This window comes from Psittacula echo (assembly GCF_963264785.1).
Source record: "Psittacula echo genome assembly, chromosome: 2".
Classification (NCBI taxonomy): domain Eukaryota; kingdom Metazoa; phylum Chordata; class Aves; order Psittaciformes; family Psittacidae; genus Psittacula; species Psittacula echo.
Window position 1 is genome coordinate 28,976,813 of NC_137737.1, and position 18,223 is coordinate 28,995,035.

Consider the following 18,223-nt stretch of genomic DNA (forward strand, 5'->3'; position numbering starts at 1 on the left):
AAAAAAGGTTTCAAGTTAATCAGCTGCAGATTATACTCTTCTGGTTTTCTTCATTCATTGTTCTCATAGTGAAGATATTCATTAAAAAGTAAAGAATCCTTTTTATTCTCAACAAAATTCTAAAGCTACCAGAAAGCCAAAACATACAGGAAAGGGGTGGGGTGAAGACTACAGTAGTTATTAACATACACTTACGTGCACTACAGAAAATAACATCTTTAGCTTCTATTTTTACCTTAACAGGAAAGCGGTAGACAAAAAAGGTGACTATGGTTCATTCTAAAGCCTAATTAAATCATACAGGCCAACCATCCACCACATATTTTTATCATTTTAATGAGAAATCATGTGAATTTCTGTAATCAATAAATACAGCAGGAAACACTTCTGGGGTTTTTGAGACACCAGAGAAGCCAGTAGTGCTGTAAAACTCACTGTATAGAGTTCACCAGATCCATCACACCAAAGCCGTAACAGAGCTATTTAACCTGCTCAGAGCAGCAATTGCTCTGAGCTGCTCTGCCCAGCTACTGAATACACTAGTCTACTTCAAGATAAAGATCCTTAGAAGAAAAATAATGGAAAATTAAATATGAAAACTACAAGTTTTTTATGGTAATAACAGGTTTCTTTTGGGAGCATGTAGAACCCATACTACAGAGAAACACTGAACTATAGAGAATCAGTATTTTGAAGTAGAAAGTACAGAGAGAAGATTCAGTCCTTTATAAACCTCAAAGAAATGCACTAGGGTTTGCACGGGGATCCTTTTGGTTCCTGTATCTGTATGTCAGCCAGACTCCCAGAATCTGAAAACAAAAACCAAAGATATCATTAAGCAGAGGGTCTCCACCCCATCTTCTCCCATTTTTACAAAATCTGTTCTAAACTTAAAATCCTGACAATGAATTTCCAGCATACAAGTTTAGGATATTTTACTGCTGGTAAAATTGCACAACCACACGCCAGCTTTCTTAATTAGAAAAAAGAATGAACCTTCTCAGAAAGAATCCACACTCAGCAATAGAGAGAAGAACAAAACAAAATGCAAAAAAAAGTATATATGCAATGCAGTGCAAAGTATATCCTATAGGCATGTCTAGCATTAAACTATTCTCTTCTCCCCCCCATGGTACATGCTCATAACCCTGTTTTTAGTGTAATAATAAACAAATCCTCCAAATTGTTTTATCCTACAGTTACCACTTAACTACAAGGCTATTTTTCTAGTACATTTTCAAATCTTGTCATTCCCCCAAGCTACCACTGCAGCTCCCAGCTGCTTCACATTTTTAGTAGTGAAATTGAGGGCAGATGTCAGAGTGATTCTGTTTTAGTTACTCTCTCTCCCCTGTTGCTGTAATTGTCTATAAACCTTCTTAAAACTGTACTAAGCAGCACAAGGAGTATTCTGACATGCTCTACTGTGGGGTTACAAAATAACTACTCTAAGGATTTTTATTCACTGATCAGTATGTCACTAAAGCAAAGAGTCAAAGACCTTTTAACTTCATGTTTTAAATACAATTCACTCATTATGAAACTGTGTCTTTGCACTACAGGAGGCACAAAAAACAAATAAATCCCCAAACCAGGGACCTGTGTGTGTACAGGTGACAGAAGGTGGGAAGAAGAGGGGCACAAGTTAAGGCAATGACACTAGTTTTGGAGAATGGTAAACCTAAATAGGTAATTGTCTGCAAAAAACTAAACTTTACAGCAGCACATTTTAATGTGGTGCCTAATCATGCTTTGTAGATAAATAACAAAGTATTCAACACTTTTGCAAAAGACAAACCCTCCACCAAGCTGATAGCCTACTAAAATCTGTCCTAATTATTTGAATCCCAAGATAGCACTGGGAGTTCTTTTAATACACACCATAAAATTGTTTCATAAAATTAAGTCTTAGAAGTGGAGGAAAAGCACTCATTTTCTAACATTCTACTCACCTCTGTGAAACTGAAGAAGAGTCCTATGCCTCCAACAAATCTCAGAACCATTCCAGAATATTCTTCTATTATTGGTGCACATGGTTGACACTGGTGACTTCTAAAGCAATCCTGTAGCAGATAGATAATTGTACTCCATTTTCTGACAACACTTCATTGATTGAAAGCATACAGTTAGCTCTAGAGAAGACTGCCACCCATGAACAAAACTCCAGCAGCTTTAGAAGACTCCAAAAGAGTCAGTATATAAATGACAACAGGGTACCTTTGCAGGGTGCTCTGTGATTATGTTTCCAATAATTAACAAAAGAGCTTAATATAATTGTAACAGCTACCTTACATGCTGAAAATCTCTGCTTTCTCTAACTATGGAAAGAGTTCTACATTTCTGAACAAACACAATAAAAGTTTTTTTTTTTCCACACTTGGGAGAACTTACAGAGGAGCAGGTTTCATTCAGATCAAAAACTCTGAATCCACAACAATTCAGATTTCTCTCAATATCTGTTCTTGCGCTGTTAGTGTTATTCCATCCCACCTCCAGAAGTTGACTCTAGAAGGCATAAGCAAATACGTATTAGTTGAACTGTTTCACATTTCACTAGAAACCAATACAGTAGGCCAGGCTGATAATTCCCTAAAACCTTCAGAGCCCGAAGTCTAACAGGATAATATAGTAAAGAATTACTTGAATGTTCAAACAGCCTGTTTAGCTAATGAAACAGCAGCACCTAGCAGCAGCACATGCATGGTTTTAATTAATTTTCTTCTGCCCCCTTTTTTTTTTTTCTCCCTAAACCCAACAAGTGCACTAGTAATGGGACATCCATCCCTGGTGGTGTTTAAGGCCAAGTTGACAGAGCCTTGGGTGACATGATTTAGTGTGAGGTGTCCCTGCCTATGTCTGGGGGGTTGGAACTTGATGATCTTAAGGTACTTTCCAACCCTAACTATTCTATGATTCTATGTAACTAATCTAACCGGGTCTGCTCAAGACTTTAAACAAAGAATGCACTTACATGTAAAAGCTGATTATTTAGTCACTGTACACTTGCCTGCTACTTATGAGGTAAAGAATTAGTCTCCACACCCCATGGAAGCTGGTTTTACTCTGACACTTCAGGGTCACCTCAGTTCATAATATAGTTACAAACTCTTCAGTTACACAAGAACAATTTGATAGCTTTATCTTCTCAACTTTATGATTACTGTAGATTTCATTAGCTTATCTTCATCAGCTAAACACACAATACAGAGTCAAAACATCACACTGATACACCTGTGACCATAAACCTACACAGAAAGCCTTGGTTGGGGTTTTTTATTGTTTCCTTATTTTATTGTTTAAAAATAAAACAATAAAAGAAAAGAAGTCAGCTGGAAGTCGTTCTAGGACCCAGATGTATTTCTTTCTAGCTTCCAGAGCCAAGCACTACCTAAGGTTTAGTCCTTAAAAGGATAATGCTGATTTTTCTTAAAATATCCTCTCCCCATTTTGTGGAAGCCTACATAATGTGTGTGTGTGTGCACATGCACGTTTATAGTATTATGCTACAGATAACCAAGAAGTCAAGAAACTTTTCTTACCTGCTGTGCCTCGTTTAGTGCCAAACAGGCACAGGAGACAGAAAACTGCACAATAAAGACTAGCAAAAGAATAATCATGTACTGGAAACAGTAGTTAAGGATATACTCTCTAATTAATTTTGCTTTTATAACACATAGGCCTAAAGGTATTATTATCCAATGAAATAAGAAGTAAGTCCTTTGAAACAAAGAATTATGAAAGTAAATTGTCTGGATGAGGAAAAGATGACCCAAATATGTTCCCAGGACTCAATCACCATATATTCTCTCTTTTTGGCTACAATTATACGTAGCTGGTATTTCAGGGTTAGGTGTTTCTTGCCTAACAAGACAACATGAGCAGAGAGGTTAATAAAAGGATCTCTGAGAGAGACAAATCTACAGCCAGTTTCTTCAGCTTTAGGTACTCATGTTGCCATTTCGAGATACTTACAGCAGTAAAGAAAATACTTTTCTAGGCATTGCATACTCAGAATATGTTGGGGTTTTTTCTTCAATGACAGAATCTTGTAATTAATTATAAAAGATAATTTTAGCCTAGGTGTAAAAAAAAAAAAAAAAAAAAAAAAAAAAAAAAGAGTTGCTTTTGGAACACAGCTTCACATACTTTTGGACTAAAGCATCAAAAACCAGTACAAAATAAAGAACTTTGATACTAAAGATCATGCTTTGGAAGTCAGGCACTGTCTTCACAATTTGGCTGCTGTGTTCAGAGGCAGATACTTATCTCATGCACTTCAACTATTTGTAAAGTGGAGGTCATGACTTATCCATAGAGCACAACCAGAAAAATTAGAATTATCTGATTAACCTCTTTTTTCATTCAAACAGATCAATCTTCTTGTGCAAGGCAGCACAACAGACTGTTTACACAGTGTCAGTATGCAGGAAGGGGCAGCAAAGCACACTGAGAAGGCCTGTGCTCATTTTTAGTCTGGGTTGCAATTAAACCTAGGTATGAAAAGAAAGTGCTTCTTGACAGCCTGTATTACCAACATGTTCCCCTGCCGCTACAACCAGCTCACTATCTGGAAGTATCACCTTTCTCTACTGTTAAACATCACTAATGCATATACTCTAGCTTGGTGCAGGGTTGAGCACACAATACAAAGCACTTGTCACACAGTGAACCACCATAAAAAGCTCTCCAAAAATTGAAGTATTCTAATTTTTCAAAAGGAGACATGGATACTTCTGTCTTCAGCGAACACACAAGGGAGAAAAGAAAGAAGCTGGAATAAGGTTAAATGGGAAGGAAGTTTAATTTGGACTGCACTTGACCAAAATAAGATTGTGACTTTCTGTTCTGCTTTGGAAGCACCTTCCACATCAGTCTCAGCTGACAGAGCAGGTTGTTAATATTGCCTGAACCAAGCTGCATTCATGAGAAGGATACAAAGAATAGCAGTACTTGATGATGTTTCACAGCACCAATCAGTCCTACTAAGGCAATAAAGAAGAGGAAGATTCCTACTGCAATTGCTACTCCAACAACTCTGAAACTAGAGATGAGGCCAAAGCCGATTCCCCATGCCGCAATTCCAATCAGTAGCAGGCTTACCAGCTGGGGAAAAAAAGAAAACAAGAGTTAGTCTGCAAATTAAAAGAGGCTTAACCTATAAAGAGCCACATTTGTTAAAGTTATTAGAAAGGTACAATTTTAATTTCCAGTGCAAAGAGAAGTACAACCCTAAACAAATCTATCCTCCACTTCATCACAGAAGTTCAATTCCAGATGTTTTAAGGCACACACTTTTATTCTTCAACACTGTTAACGTAAAGTTGCTGCAACTTAATCCACCTGCAAGTCGTCATGTTGTACTCTCTGTGACTGACTAGAGACATCAAGCTCAAGTGTAGATTATAACAGAACTGAAAAATAAGCAAAAATCATTGCTTTAATTCAGAGATGGTATTCAGGGAAGGCAGGCAGAATCTGTCCCAGTTAATTTACTGGGATTTATTGTTTATACGAGCAGGAAGCTCCAGCCTTTCCTGCTTCTATGCCAAAACAGAGTGGGAGGGGGGATTCCATCATGAAAAGCTGCAAAGAAATCTGTAATGAGGTACAGCAGAAGAAAGCAGCAGGAAAACCAACCCAGATGTCCAATATACAAGATGCCTAACACTCTCTTGTTTGAAACAGAGTTAGACCTATGTGTAACATATCACCCATTACGTTATCTGTTAAATAACACCAATTCAACATGCAAGTTTTAACTTTCCAAAACCCTGACCTCACCAAAAAAATACTCAGAAGTTGTATCATTATTAAAATATATATATATAAATAAAGAAACAAACAACAGAAGAAACCACAGAAGAGTAAGCACTTGGTCTAGTTTAAGTAATTGGCATTATTTCACAATATAGAGCAAGAAATGACACTTGCTCACCAGTTTCCATTCAAACAGGACAATCTCTTGGCATCTTACTGCTTATTCAAAGGGGCCAGGGGGCGGTAAGGGGAGGGAACATCCAACTTGTCATTTCAGTGTACTTACTCTACAGCAGAGCATTTTTGCCTCCACTTTACCAAATATGTCTGTATATATTTTTTTTTTTTAAGTACCTTTTAGAAGACTGACCTATCTAATGCTGGTTTTGAAACGTGGAAATCTAAGATAACATCAAGAAAGCTGGCAAAACAAGTAGTGATGCTTATCAAGATCAACACACAGGGGTTGTTTTTTCTCATGTGCTCACACAGGAAGGTATCTCAAAACCACTTTAACCAAAAGCCAGTAATCCCCACAGGAAACTTAGAAAGACTGCAAGAAGAAAAGGATGTTTGTCATAACTACGCTTCTCCTACCACATGAAGAGACAAAAGAACAATATAAAATTCAAAGGAATTGCTCAATACCAGTAGAGTTTTAGGATTATTTCATATTTGTCTTTGTTTCTTTTAAAGAAAATGCTTTAACCACCATGTTTATTTAAAACCAAAGCACCAGAACCAGTAAATCTAAATTAAAGGGAGGGGGGGGAGTGGAAGGGGAATAAAATAAAACCAAAAGCCTTGGCTCTGCTACAGACAGATTTTCTCAATGCATGCTGCACAAGGCTGTAAACTTCCTGATATGATTATGTTAAAAATTAGCCTTGCTAATCAGACAATTAAGTGCAAGACCTACCTGTTCTGATCTATACCCATTCACTTCATTTCATTGTCTCATACCACTGGGAAGGTTTATTTTTCCATGTAAGCATCAGAAGTAAACAACAAAAGAAATCTTATAACCCAATTTCCAGTCAGAAAGTGCTGGCTGACATCCCATGCTCTGCAAGAACGTCTAAGCACTGAACTCACACTGTCACTACACAGCTCTTCAAAGCAATCTCTCATTAAAAAAAAAAAAAAAAAATTAAATCTCAAAGGCAATGTTATATTTCAATGTATTTCACACACACACAAAAAAAAAAAAAAAAAAAGGCAGAAGAAACTTTGCTTTTACTGTTTTTCCCCAATACTTCTTTGTTCCACCTGAGCTATGGCTGCAGATCTTTATTTTTACCAGGATACCAAAACATGTATTTGTTCAGTGCATTGCTCATTTCATAAGAGGGCTAAAACAATTTGATTAAATGAGTTTTATTGTTAAAGTATCAAAATTAAAAGGAGAGGCCTAAACAAATTCTGTGCCTAATACTTACTCGATAAACACAGTGCATGAGCTGCAGGGTACTGGTTACTTCTTGCTGCTGTTACTCACCTCAGCTTCCATTATACTGATGATATGTAAATGAAATCAGTGAGTATGACACTAAAAGTTATTACCACAACCCCCCTTGGCCCAAAAAGCTTTTCTGGCAGAAACAGACACATACTGAATCTAGAACCATCATGGTTTTCAAGTGGTAAAAAAGCCTCTTTGGCTTTTAAATGCTTTACTGAACCCCGGAGGTTCAGGAATCAGGTGATCAGCTTTGAAAAATAACATAAAACAGTTTAGTATCTTTTTTGATCACGTTCTCGCTTTAGAGCCATTAGTCCTATATTCAAGCATTACCTCCGTAATACTAAAGCTGTATTTTCTCTTCTTTCACATAACAAAATTGTCCATTGTCCAGTTCCTTAAAACATTTGGCAATTCAGTATGATCCATGCGACTGGGCTCTGGCTGGCAAGCCACATGAAAATGCTGGATCCAGACAGGCCAACACGATTTGGATCAAGCTAACTAAAGGGCTACTCCAATTTTGGCCACTTAAAAATTGTGGAAAACTGACTGTGTTTCAAAACTGAAATGGAGACTGCAGGCGTACAAACCATTCCAGAAACAGATGAAGTTCTTGACTCTTCTGTATTTTGAGGGAAAGATGAAATTATAGTTATTCCTTCATTTTCAGGTTTGGACTGGACTCTCTGCATGTTGTGCAATAAAACTCTCTCTATATATAGATTTATAGTGCCATAATGTGAAAAACTAAAGCAAATGCATACAACTACAAACAGGAAAAAAAACCTTACGTTGTTTTGGGAAGAGGTTTTACAAGTCTGTAAAACAACACAAGGCTCATAGTATCAGGCACTGTTTAGCCACTAAAAATGGCTGCTCAACAGGGCTTACTCCAGTGTTTGAAACACAAGGATTAAAAAGCAGTATTTATAAAAGTGATGCTCCTAAGACTCTGTAGTAAAATGTACTTGAAACAAAATTACTTAGAGACCTTAACTGTTTTTAAATGAGTAATAAGCACATTCTAACCATACAAGCTTTATTTACTTATAATAATAAAAAAACCCTAAAAGTCACTTGTGTTAAAAAGGGAAAAAGGATCCCCTATGGAGCTTCTGAATGTCACATTTCATTTTACTGAAACCACACTTCAGAGAACCAGATTTACCCCAAAGAAAACAGCATCATCCTTGGAAGACTGAAGTACAAGTGAAACTCCACTTTACTTACATGGCTTTGGTTAATAACGCTTCAAATATTTGCTTGAGAAACCTACCAGAAATATATGAAATTGCAATCCAGTTTTCAGTGATTAAGACTGATTCAGTTTCCCATAGTAGCCTTATTAGTAAACTGAAGAGACAAGGGTTAGAGAAATGGGCTATTAGACTAAGTAACAGGCTGGATCCCTGAGCTTAAATGGTAGTAATCAATGGCTCAGTATCCAGCTGGTAGTACCTGAGGAGCACCACGAAGGCTGTACATTCCATCAATAACCTGGGTGATTAAGACAGAATGAATCCTCAGAAAATTTGTGGATGATACTAAACAAGGAAGAGCAACTGACTCTTCAAATACAGACTCAACTCAGATGGACCTTGATAAGCTTGAAGAATAAGCCAACAGGAACTTCATGAAGTGCAAAACCTGCTCCTGAGGTGCTTCAGTGGAACCTAGGAACAGATCAGTTGAGCAACAACCTTACTGAGATAGATCTGAAGATCAAACTGATTTACAAGTTGAATATGAGCCAAGTCCGCTCCCACTGCAAACAGGAAAAGCCAAAAGGAGCGCAATCAAAGGAAACCAAAAGCTGGTGAGACTGCAGCTCAACTGCTGTGTCCTATTTCAAGCCCCCCAGGTTGAAAAGGAATTTGAGAACCTGGAAAGAGTCATCAAAATGGCCTGGAACCTTGAGGATGATGTCTGAGGAACAGGTGATGGAGCTGGGTTTGTTTAGTGCAACAAAAAGGCAGTCAATGGATAATCTAATAGTAACTGAAGCTGAAAATGCATTACAAAACCAATGGAGAAAAATGCCTCTCAGTATCACAAGCAACAGTTTAGGAGGTTCAGACTGGGCATTAGATACCCTGCACAAAGCAGGGTGGTTTGGTGCCATACTCAGAGGTGATAAACTTTTTTCTCAGAGGTTTTCAAGACTCAGTAGACAAAGCCACAGCTGGCAAACAAGTGGTATTCGTGATCCTGTCTGAGCAGGAGCCTGTATAGATGAGCTCCAGAAGTTCCCCCCAACCAATCATCCCACATACCACAGCCAGCTCTTCCACCATGGAAGAGCTCTCCACACCAAAAATTAAAGTTTAACAGGCAGATAAGTGGTAGATTTAACACTGGCCAAGGACTCTTCCATACCATCTAGCTCATTAAATAGCTCCTAAACCCTGCATCAACAAACCACCTTCTTAAAAGCACTAAGGTCTCTCACTAAAAGAGCAATGAATGAGTCTTCAGAAGTACTTACAGAGACTCAAAAACACAAGTACTAATCTTCGTCTCAGAAGGTCCCATTCATTTAAGGCATGTTTACACAGAAAGCCAACAGGCATTAGGAGCGAAAGTATTTATTACAATCTCAAGCTAGAGCAATTTATCTCTCACACAGATGCTACAAACTGTCCACAAATAAGCAACACAGAGCCACGGGAAGTGTATGCATGTGGCAGACTGACATTTTGAATATACTATCCTTATTTACTGTATACTATCTTCTCCATCAATACAAACCCTAGCAACCTTACTTAAAAAGCACACAGGCAAACACAGGCTTAGCAGAACCCAATATTTAAACTCATCAATTTGAAATGAAGCAAATGCTTTACTGGAACAAACCTACAGGTAGCACAAATCCTAAGTGAAGATCAATTCTTTTTTTCCCTATGAGGGGGGAAAAAAAAAAAAAAAAAAGAAACTCAAGCATATTGTCAATAGACAGAATGTTACTCCATCTGTAACAGGAAAGTTCTTAGGGACTCCAAGATCAGTGGATCAGACTCCACTTCAAGTGATTTCCATTCTATTTTTCAGACACACACTTCAACTGCAGAGCTCTTTCAAAAATAACAATTTGTAGACAAAGCTGAATTTCTTTATCACATAGGTAAAGTCATCACAAGTTTGTCCTGTTCTCCAGTTCACTTATTAACCTTACTACTTCATTAGTCTGTACAGCACTTGATGGGGTTCACTTTCCCCTTACTGCTGCATAAATTCTATTAAAAAAAAAATAATTTCTCCTAATTTGCTCTGTTCTTCAAATCCAAGTTATTCTGTGTACACAGCTGCTCATTTCCTTCACTCCTGTACTCGAAAAACATACTTCTCTTCACATTTACCCCTTGTGTGCTTATCCACAGGCTTGTATTCTACATTACAAAAAGAAACCAAGATACTGACAAATGATTTCTCTAGACAACACAACTGAGAAACCATTCAAATGCCAAAGCCACTTCCTCCTTTCTTCAACAAGCCACAAACAAATCTGCTGTTTAGACTAACTAGCAACTTTTCATTATTTCAGCTAGCTTGGACTGCTTGCTCACTAGGAAGGAAGTCATATGCAGAAGTCAGTGTTCCCACTGCTTCCTTCTAAACTCAGCCCTAAAAGGTGTTTTTAAAAACTGCATTTCTGAACTCAAATTTCAAGAAATACATCCTCACCATTCCCAAGTAAAGAGACTATATAGCATTTACACTGGTATCAGCAAAGGAAATATTTACAGAATAGCTTTCAAGCTGTACATGGAACAGGAACTAAAGCCAGGTTACACACATGATGAAACACATCCTTCCTAACCTCTCTCTCTTCACATATAAGTTCATATTCCACTTCTTTTAAAGTGACTTTAAAGTTTAAAACTCAAATGGTACGTATTTTGAAGAAGAGGTTTCCACCACCCTTGCCTTCAACTTAGCCAAACATTTCTCCACACCCATAGAGAATCTAGAAGACAATTCTTCTGGTTCCCTGAACTTCATCTAAAAACACCACATTAAAAGTATGGACAGTATATAATGCTGCATCTTAAACAAGTTAAGACTAAGCTAAATTGGTTTCTATCACAGCTGTAAGCAACTTTATCTCTTTACAGTACTCCTTCAGCTTTACTGAAAACAAAGTAAAGGCTGAGGAGTAAGGAAAGCCCTGGGTACCTCCAAGAAAGCAAAATCTTCCACCTTTAAATGACTAATGTAAATGAAAAGTGATCAGTAGTCTGGTTACTGAACAGCCTTGAGACACATGATGTGGAATAAGCAATTTATGTGAAAGACAGCATTCCTGTGTCATCATGAAAGGCAGTTCTTTCGGTTTCAGGCCTAGTTCTTCAAGTTATTGGTCAGTAAGTAGGATCTAATTGGTTTTGACCATGTAACAAGCTTCTTCATGTCCTCGAGAATGACAGCTCCAAGGAAACTGCTGAGCATCCAGTTCAGATGATATGCAGCCACTACAGCAGTCGCGAATCATCAAGTAACACAGAAAACAGTCACATCCCCATTCCCTTAGAAAATCCAGATGTTCACACTGCCTCTATCACCAGGCTCCCCCTATGCAGCAAAAAAATAGACTGAGGTAGCAAATTTGCATGGAAGATGCAACATGCTCAACTCCTCTGCGTGGGGAACTCTGCATTTAAGACAGACATTATTAAAACCCCTATGACACTAAGCACACGCTGTTAAAATCTGAGAATTTCTGTACTCATCTTTGCATATTTCCATAATACAGGCAAAGCAATTTTGATAAAGAGGGCAGAAAGCACAAATGCACTAGTTGCACTGACAATAATTACTGCACCCAGAGAAATGGCAGTGATAGGGGAAAAGTATCAAAACACCACCTTTCAAATACAATGCTTTGAAAATGAAAGCAAACCCCAGAGGATGCTTAATAGGCAATCAAATAAATCAGGTTCAGAGAGCAAAGTAATATAAAAAGTAAATTGCTTTGATAGAGTACTTCCTAGTGGTAAGAGGAAATATGAATGCTTTTGGGGAACAAATTCTGTGCTACTACTACACACTTCTAATGGTAAAGGTACCATATGTTTTATTTGAAACCAAACAGCCTCTCTAGGTGCAAGGAAAACTGAAAACCTGTTCATTAAAATAAATGCATGATGACTGACTACCTCACAATGAATAGTTCATGCTTGCTGCTGCAGCAGCAATTAAGTAGCTGCTTGGGTGACAATCCTAGCACACACAATCCAAATGAACTGATGGTCAGTATTTTAATTTTTAATTTAAATATTTAATCTTGTGACCCAGCTACCACTTCAATCTTTCACCACTAGCTAGGAATAAGGAATTTCCTTTTCCTTTCTGAAAATCTGATTTGAAATAATACCTCAACTGTTCCCACTTCAACACAATTACTCAAGGCTTCCTTGGAAGGATCACTGTCTACCTAAGGAAATCCTCATCTTGTTAAAGCGAGCAAATATTGGTCGAGCCAGCAACAACGGTTCTCATACCTGGCAGGCTTTGCCACACATCCTTGAATTTGGCTGAATTCCATGGACAGACCTTCTAAGCAGTTTGCATGATTTGCCATTCAGCAGGAAATGTAAATATGATTTAGTAAATACGACATTGGTCAGGTACCCAAAACTAGTATTTTAAAGGTCCTTGAATACAGGCAGTTCTTCCATGTAAGACTATTCCAGCAACACACGTCACTACAGAGTCAACAGTCTCTTTTTCTCTACTCTTCCTATACCCATAAGGAACCATACTGAACTCAGCAACTCAGCATAAATGCCAGAATTACTCATATAAAATGAAATTTAAAAATAGAATCAGGGCCTAAAGACATTAACTTAGTACACAGAAAAACCAAAAGTCATCAGCAAAGTACCATCTGAAAAAAACATTAAGTGAGCAATTAGGTTAGTAGGTTCCTGGATTCTTGCCTTAAGCCAGATTTATTACTGTCAGGACATCTATTTTCCTTAGTGTACTACTATAAAAAGAATAAAAAGAAACTTAAAAAAAAAAAAAAATCAAGCTCCAATATCCTTTTCTACAAGTCTTTTAAAGAAAAGCAGATTGTAAACTGTAACCCCCAATATGCAGTTGTGAGGGTTAATTCATTCCTAGCATGTGATCCAGGCACACCAATGCTAGCTAGAAAAACATTCAAGTGTTACCTGTTTGAGCTAATATCCCTTCTCACCCCTACTACTCCCCTCTCATCAATTATCACAGTGAACTGATGCTGTTTAAGAAGATGATGATGAGGTTCTTGCTCTAGTCGTCTTCTGTGTTTTTTCCCAGCTAGGAAAAAATAAGCCCATCACTCACTTGCAACCGAAGTCTTGTATTGTGAAGATTTTGTCTAACCAAAGAACAGAGAAGCCCACACATTTTTGCTTGATCAACTCAACCAGGCCAACTAAACACCTTAAATGTTATTTATTTCAGAAACTCTGAATTTGAAAGCATTAGTCTTGTAACTTGACTATAATTAATAAGCAACACAAGCAGTACCGATCAGATATTCCAGTTCCTGTAATTCAAAGACATTCCTTCTCTTCAGCAGAAACATATGTTCAGCATAGGTCACATGAAAGACTACCAAGGGACACCCACAAAGTAAATTCTGGTCAGGGAGACATCAGAACAAGATTAAGGTCATAGGTGCTTTGTACAGGTATTGCAGAAAGAACTACAGAGGTCCCCAGAATCAACCCATCCCTGCTGTGGCCAAATGCAATCAAAAGACCTACCAGACCCCTAACACCTGGTTAATAGGCGGCTTTAAGAATAGCTGATCCTGTCTTCAGAAAAACACCTGCTGTCCACATGACATCAAAATGAGATTTCTGCATATATCATGGTAGAAAGATCCAGATTTCTCACTCCTCTGTCACTCCAGAAATAAAACCAACAATGATAAAAAAAAAAAAAAAAAGAAGTCTTGCATTAACCTCTGGTTTACCAAAAAGCAAAACTGAAATGGGACAATTCACCTATAACAATCAACCGGGATGAGGTAATCCCACAGGAAGCTGGCCAAGATGATCTTCTGAGGTCCCTTTCCGCCTGGGCTATTCTATGATATTAATTAACTTCACCATGTCAGTCTACATAGACTAAACTTACCTCCAACTACACATGTCAAAAAACACAATGCCTACCTGGCTCCCCTCTGTTCTGGCTAGGGGCAACCCACAGCATCACAAGGATCCCAAGTGATTTCCATAGTGTGCAGCGGAGTATCCCTAAGCATACTCCAGAGGCATTTTCCAGGGACATAAGTCCACTTGTCCTATACCAAGGTTTTCGTTCTGCCCTTTTCTGAAGGAATGAGAGTCACCTCATGTACCAAAAAATATAATAACAAACAACACTGGCTTAAACAGAGGCACTTTTACATCCATTCGTGCTCCGTCCTGGAGATTATCATCAGGTCCAGTAACTGCTACCTACAAGAACTGGCTGTTTTGAGGAACAGCATTAGACCTGTTTGTTCTCCTCTCTCACCTTCACTCGAGATCATGCAGTGCTTTTAGAAAAACACTGATACAGCTGCCTGCAAGCACTGGCTGACCCCAACTGCAGTCTACCTAAAGTCACCTCCAAGCACGGCTGTTAACATGAAACATTAGAGGCCATACTACCTCTCCAAATGTGCTGCAAGAGGAAGCCATTACATACGCTCCCATTTCTTGCTATTTATGAGTAATTTTAAAATAGATAATTAGAAAAAAAAATGCACAGCTATACCACAGTTGGAGATTAGGATCACGTGTCCCTGTCCATAGCAGAGGGTTGGAACCACGTGATCTTTAACATCCCTCCCAACTCAAACCATTTTACGATTTTATTGTAGTCTGTTGAAAACGGGTCCTCCAACTTGCCCAAACAAAACCAGGCACCTGCCTGGACCTCCCCAGCAAGTCAGTTATTTCAGTGTAGCATACTACTTTTCTTTTTCCCCCTCACATATGTTCCCACCACCCCAAAGCATCCAGACTTTGTAAATCGCTGGTCCATCATAGGGGATGCCTGCTTACCAGAGGGTCAGGGGCCTTCTCACTCACCGAACTGCCTTATTTCGGCGCTAGTCATTGGCCAAGGAAAACCAAAATAACCCCTTCCCCATTCACGCCTGCGTTGGTGCAGCGACCTTTCGAGACAGAGCGGGTCGGGCTGGGGAGGGCTGACGAAGGGGTGGTCCCTTAGCCACGCCGGGAAGAGGGCTGGAGATGTGACACCCCACCCCCCAACCCCCCGGCAGGCAGCGCTAGCCGTGCCGCCCGCTCCCGATCCACCCTGCATTTTGATCCCGAGTAGCCACGTCCCCACGGTGACAAAGCTCAGTCTGACCGGTGCCACCTTCCCCACCCCCGAGCCAGAGACCGCAACCGTGCGCCGTTCCCGGCCCGGAGACTTGCCAGACCCTCAGCAACAGCCTGCTAAGAAGAGGCCGCCACAGGCCGCAGCGACCCCGCCGCCTCTCCTCCCTTCCCTTCCCCTCTCCTCTCTGCAGCGGAACCCGCAAGGCGGTGAAGATCCAGGAGGGGAGGCACCGCTGAGCAACCCGCTCCTCTCCCGCGGCGGCCACGCACCGTGTAGAGCAGGTTGAGCGCGCAGAGGCAATTCTTGGAACAAGCGAAGCCCCCGCACACCATCGCGCCGCCGCTGCCGCCGCCAGGAAGCCGCCGCCGAGAACCGCGCAGCAGGAGGCCGCCGCCCCGCCCCTTGCCTGTCAATCAGCCGTCGGGCCGGCGCGGCCGCAGCAGGTGAGCTGCACTCGCCGCCCGCCCGCTGATTGGCTGCTCCCGGGCTCAAAGGTGAGGGCATGCAAATAAGAGGTGCAAGGGATGTTGGGAGGGTTCGCGGTCGGCCGTTATGTGCCGGCACCGCGGGGCCCGCCTCCGGGGCGGTGCCAGCGCCGGACCCCTCCCCTCCTTCCCCTCCCCTCCTTCCCCTCCCCTCCTTCCCCTCCCCTCCTTCCCTTCCCCTCCCCTTCCCGGGTTTTCCGTTCGTTCTGCTCCGTGGTTTAGCCCTCCATTTTGTTGTGCAGGAAGGCGGAGGTGTTTGCCTGTGCTAGCCATGATAAACACGTCTGTAGTGGGTGATCCAGCCCCATGTGTAGCCGAAAGGAAACATCTAGGGGCTTACTTTTCCAGAACATTACAGTGTTTGGAGTGCCGTTACAGTTCTGCTAGCTGCATATTTGTTTCTCTCTTTAAAATTTTTAAATATAAATTTTTATCAACAGTCATGTTTGGTGGAGCAGCTCTCCTATGAGGAATGGCTGAGAGACTTGGGCTTGTTCAGCCTGGAAAAGAGGAGGCTCTAGGGAGACCTTATTGCAGCCTTCCAATACCTGAAGGGGGGTTATAATAAAGGGGGACTTTTTTAGTAGGGCCTGTTGTGGCAGGATGAGGGGTGATGATTTTAAACAGGAAAAAGAGTGATTTAGCCTAGATGTGAGGAAAAGATTTCTTACAATGAGGGTGATGAAACACTGGCAGAGGTTGCCCAGAAAGGTGGTGGATGCTCCATCCCTGGGGACGTTCCAGGCCAGGGTGGATGTGGTTCTGGGCAACCCTATCTAGCTGAAGATGTCCGTGATCATTGCAGAGGATTGGACTAGATGACCTTTGAAAGTTGCTTCCAACCCAAACTATTCTAGGATTCTGTGACTGTATTTTCACTGCGCCTGTTGTTTCATATTTACGTCTGCGTGTTTTCTTAGTTTGAGGGTTAAATATTTTTACTTGTAGGCAGTCAGACAAAATCCTCCATCTCTACCAGTAATTTCCTAGTAGTCAGTACCAAATTTTTGTCACTGTTTCTAATTGGCTTGAGTGGTGTGCCCATTCAGTAGTGTCTCATGAGTCCTTCCTCCCCAGTTGCCGAGGCCAGACATTTATAACAAACACAATAAATCTAGTAACTGACAGCTACTTCAGTGCATACATGTGTTGCAGGATTAGTGTCCAAGATGTTTTCCTATCTTTTTGCTGGGCTTCAAAAAGAGGCAAGGAGACATACGTTCCTCCCCTGGGATGTCTGTAAGGTTACATAGCACAGAAGTTTTACTTTATTGGGGTTCAGTGCCAGAGAAGTTGTGATGATCAGTTCCTAGGAAGCAGAAGAAGCTGCATCTACTTTCTGTTGAATTCAGAACAGTTCTTAATAGGAACCTGTCATCAAAACAATTTAAGAAGGAAATTCCAAAACATTTTGGTTTATGCAATTTGGCTGCCCTTCGTTTGCTAAGGGAAGCCACAGCAGGCTAATAATCCTTACCAGCAGTGAGAAAGAAAAAGGCTCAGCAGCAGCAGGCTTTGTCTTTCCTGGTCTGTCACTCAGGTCTCTTTTTTTGTTTTGTTTTGGGTTTTTTTGTTTTTGTGTTTTTTTTTTTTTTTTTTTTTAAAAAAAAAAACGTGTTTTTTTGTGCTCTGATATTTTGCCAGACTTCTGCAATTAAATATAATGCACATTTTTTTCTCATTCAGTAACAAAGGCTCATTATTTTTTTACTGACGTATATCTACCTCAGCTGCTAGCCAGGCAACAAAATTCTCCAGTATTTGTGACCGCAAATTAAATTTGACTGCTCAGCAGCTGCTGAAGCTTTCTGTTTGTTTGTTTCTAGGCTTGACAGACATAGGCTGTCACTGCTGCTGAACTTCGTGAAGTGACAGGATGAGTGAAAAATCTGTTGTGCTTTTTTTTTTTCCTTTGCTAATTAAACTGAGTTGCTGTTGTGGCTAATTTACCCTGTTGGGAATCACGATTTACTGATGAACTACTGCCTCTACTGGATGACGCTTTTGATCTTTTGGGCCCAAATCTGTCACAGCCCAGTATAAAGTCACTTGCCTTGGTGCAATTTTACCAGCTGCTTTTGATTTTGTTGTAAAGACTGGTTTCAGAAATTGTTTGATGCCCACTCAGTAGGAAAGACTATCTCGGATGTATACCCTTTCCTGAACACAAGAAGCCATCAGCATATCA

At 40.1% G+C, this 18,223-nt stretch overlaps 1 protein-coding gene across 1 annotated transcript; it reads right to left on the reverse strand.

Moving 5' to 3' along the window:
• Nucleotides 1–81: 81 nt before the first annotated feature.
• On the reverse strand, nucleotides 82–15,928 carry TSPAN13 (tetraspanin 13). The gene is made up of 6 exons (XM_080610644.1): nucleotides 15,820–15,928; nucleotides 4,936–5,103; nucleotides 3,540–3,620; nucleotides 2,392–2,505; nucleotides 1,953–2,063; nucleotides 82–809 (listed from the first exon to the last, which is right to left on the reverse strand). The coding sequence occupies exons 1-6, from the start codon at nucleotides 15,880–15,882 to the stop codon at nucleotides 735–737; spliced, it is 612 nt and encodes a 203-aa protein (XP_080466770.1). The 5' UTR covers nucleotides 15,883–15,928; the 3' UTR covers nucleotides 82–734.
• Between the last annotated feature and the right edge of the window lie 2,295 nt (nucleotides 15,929–18,223).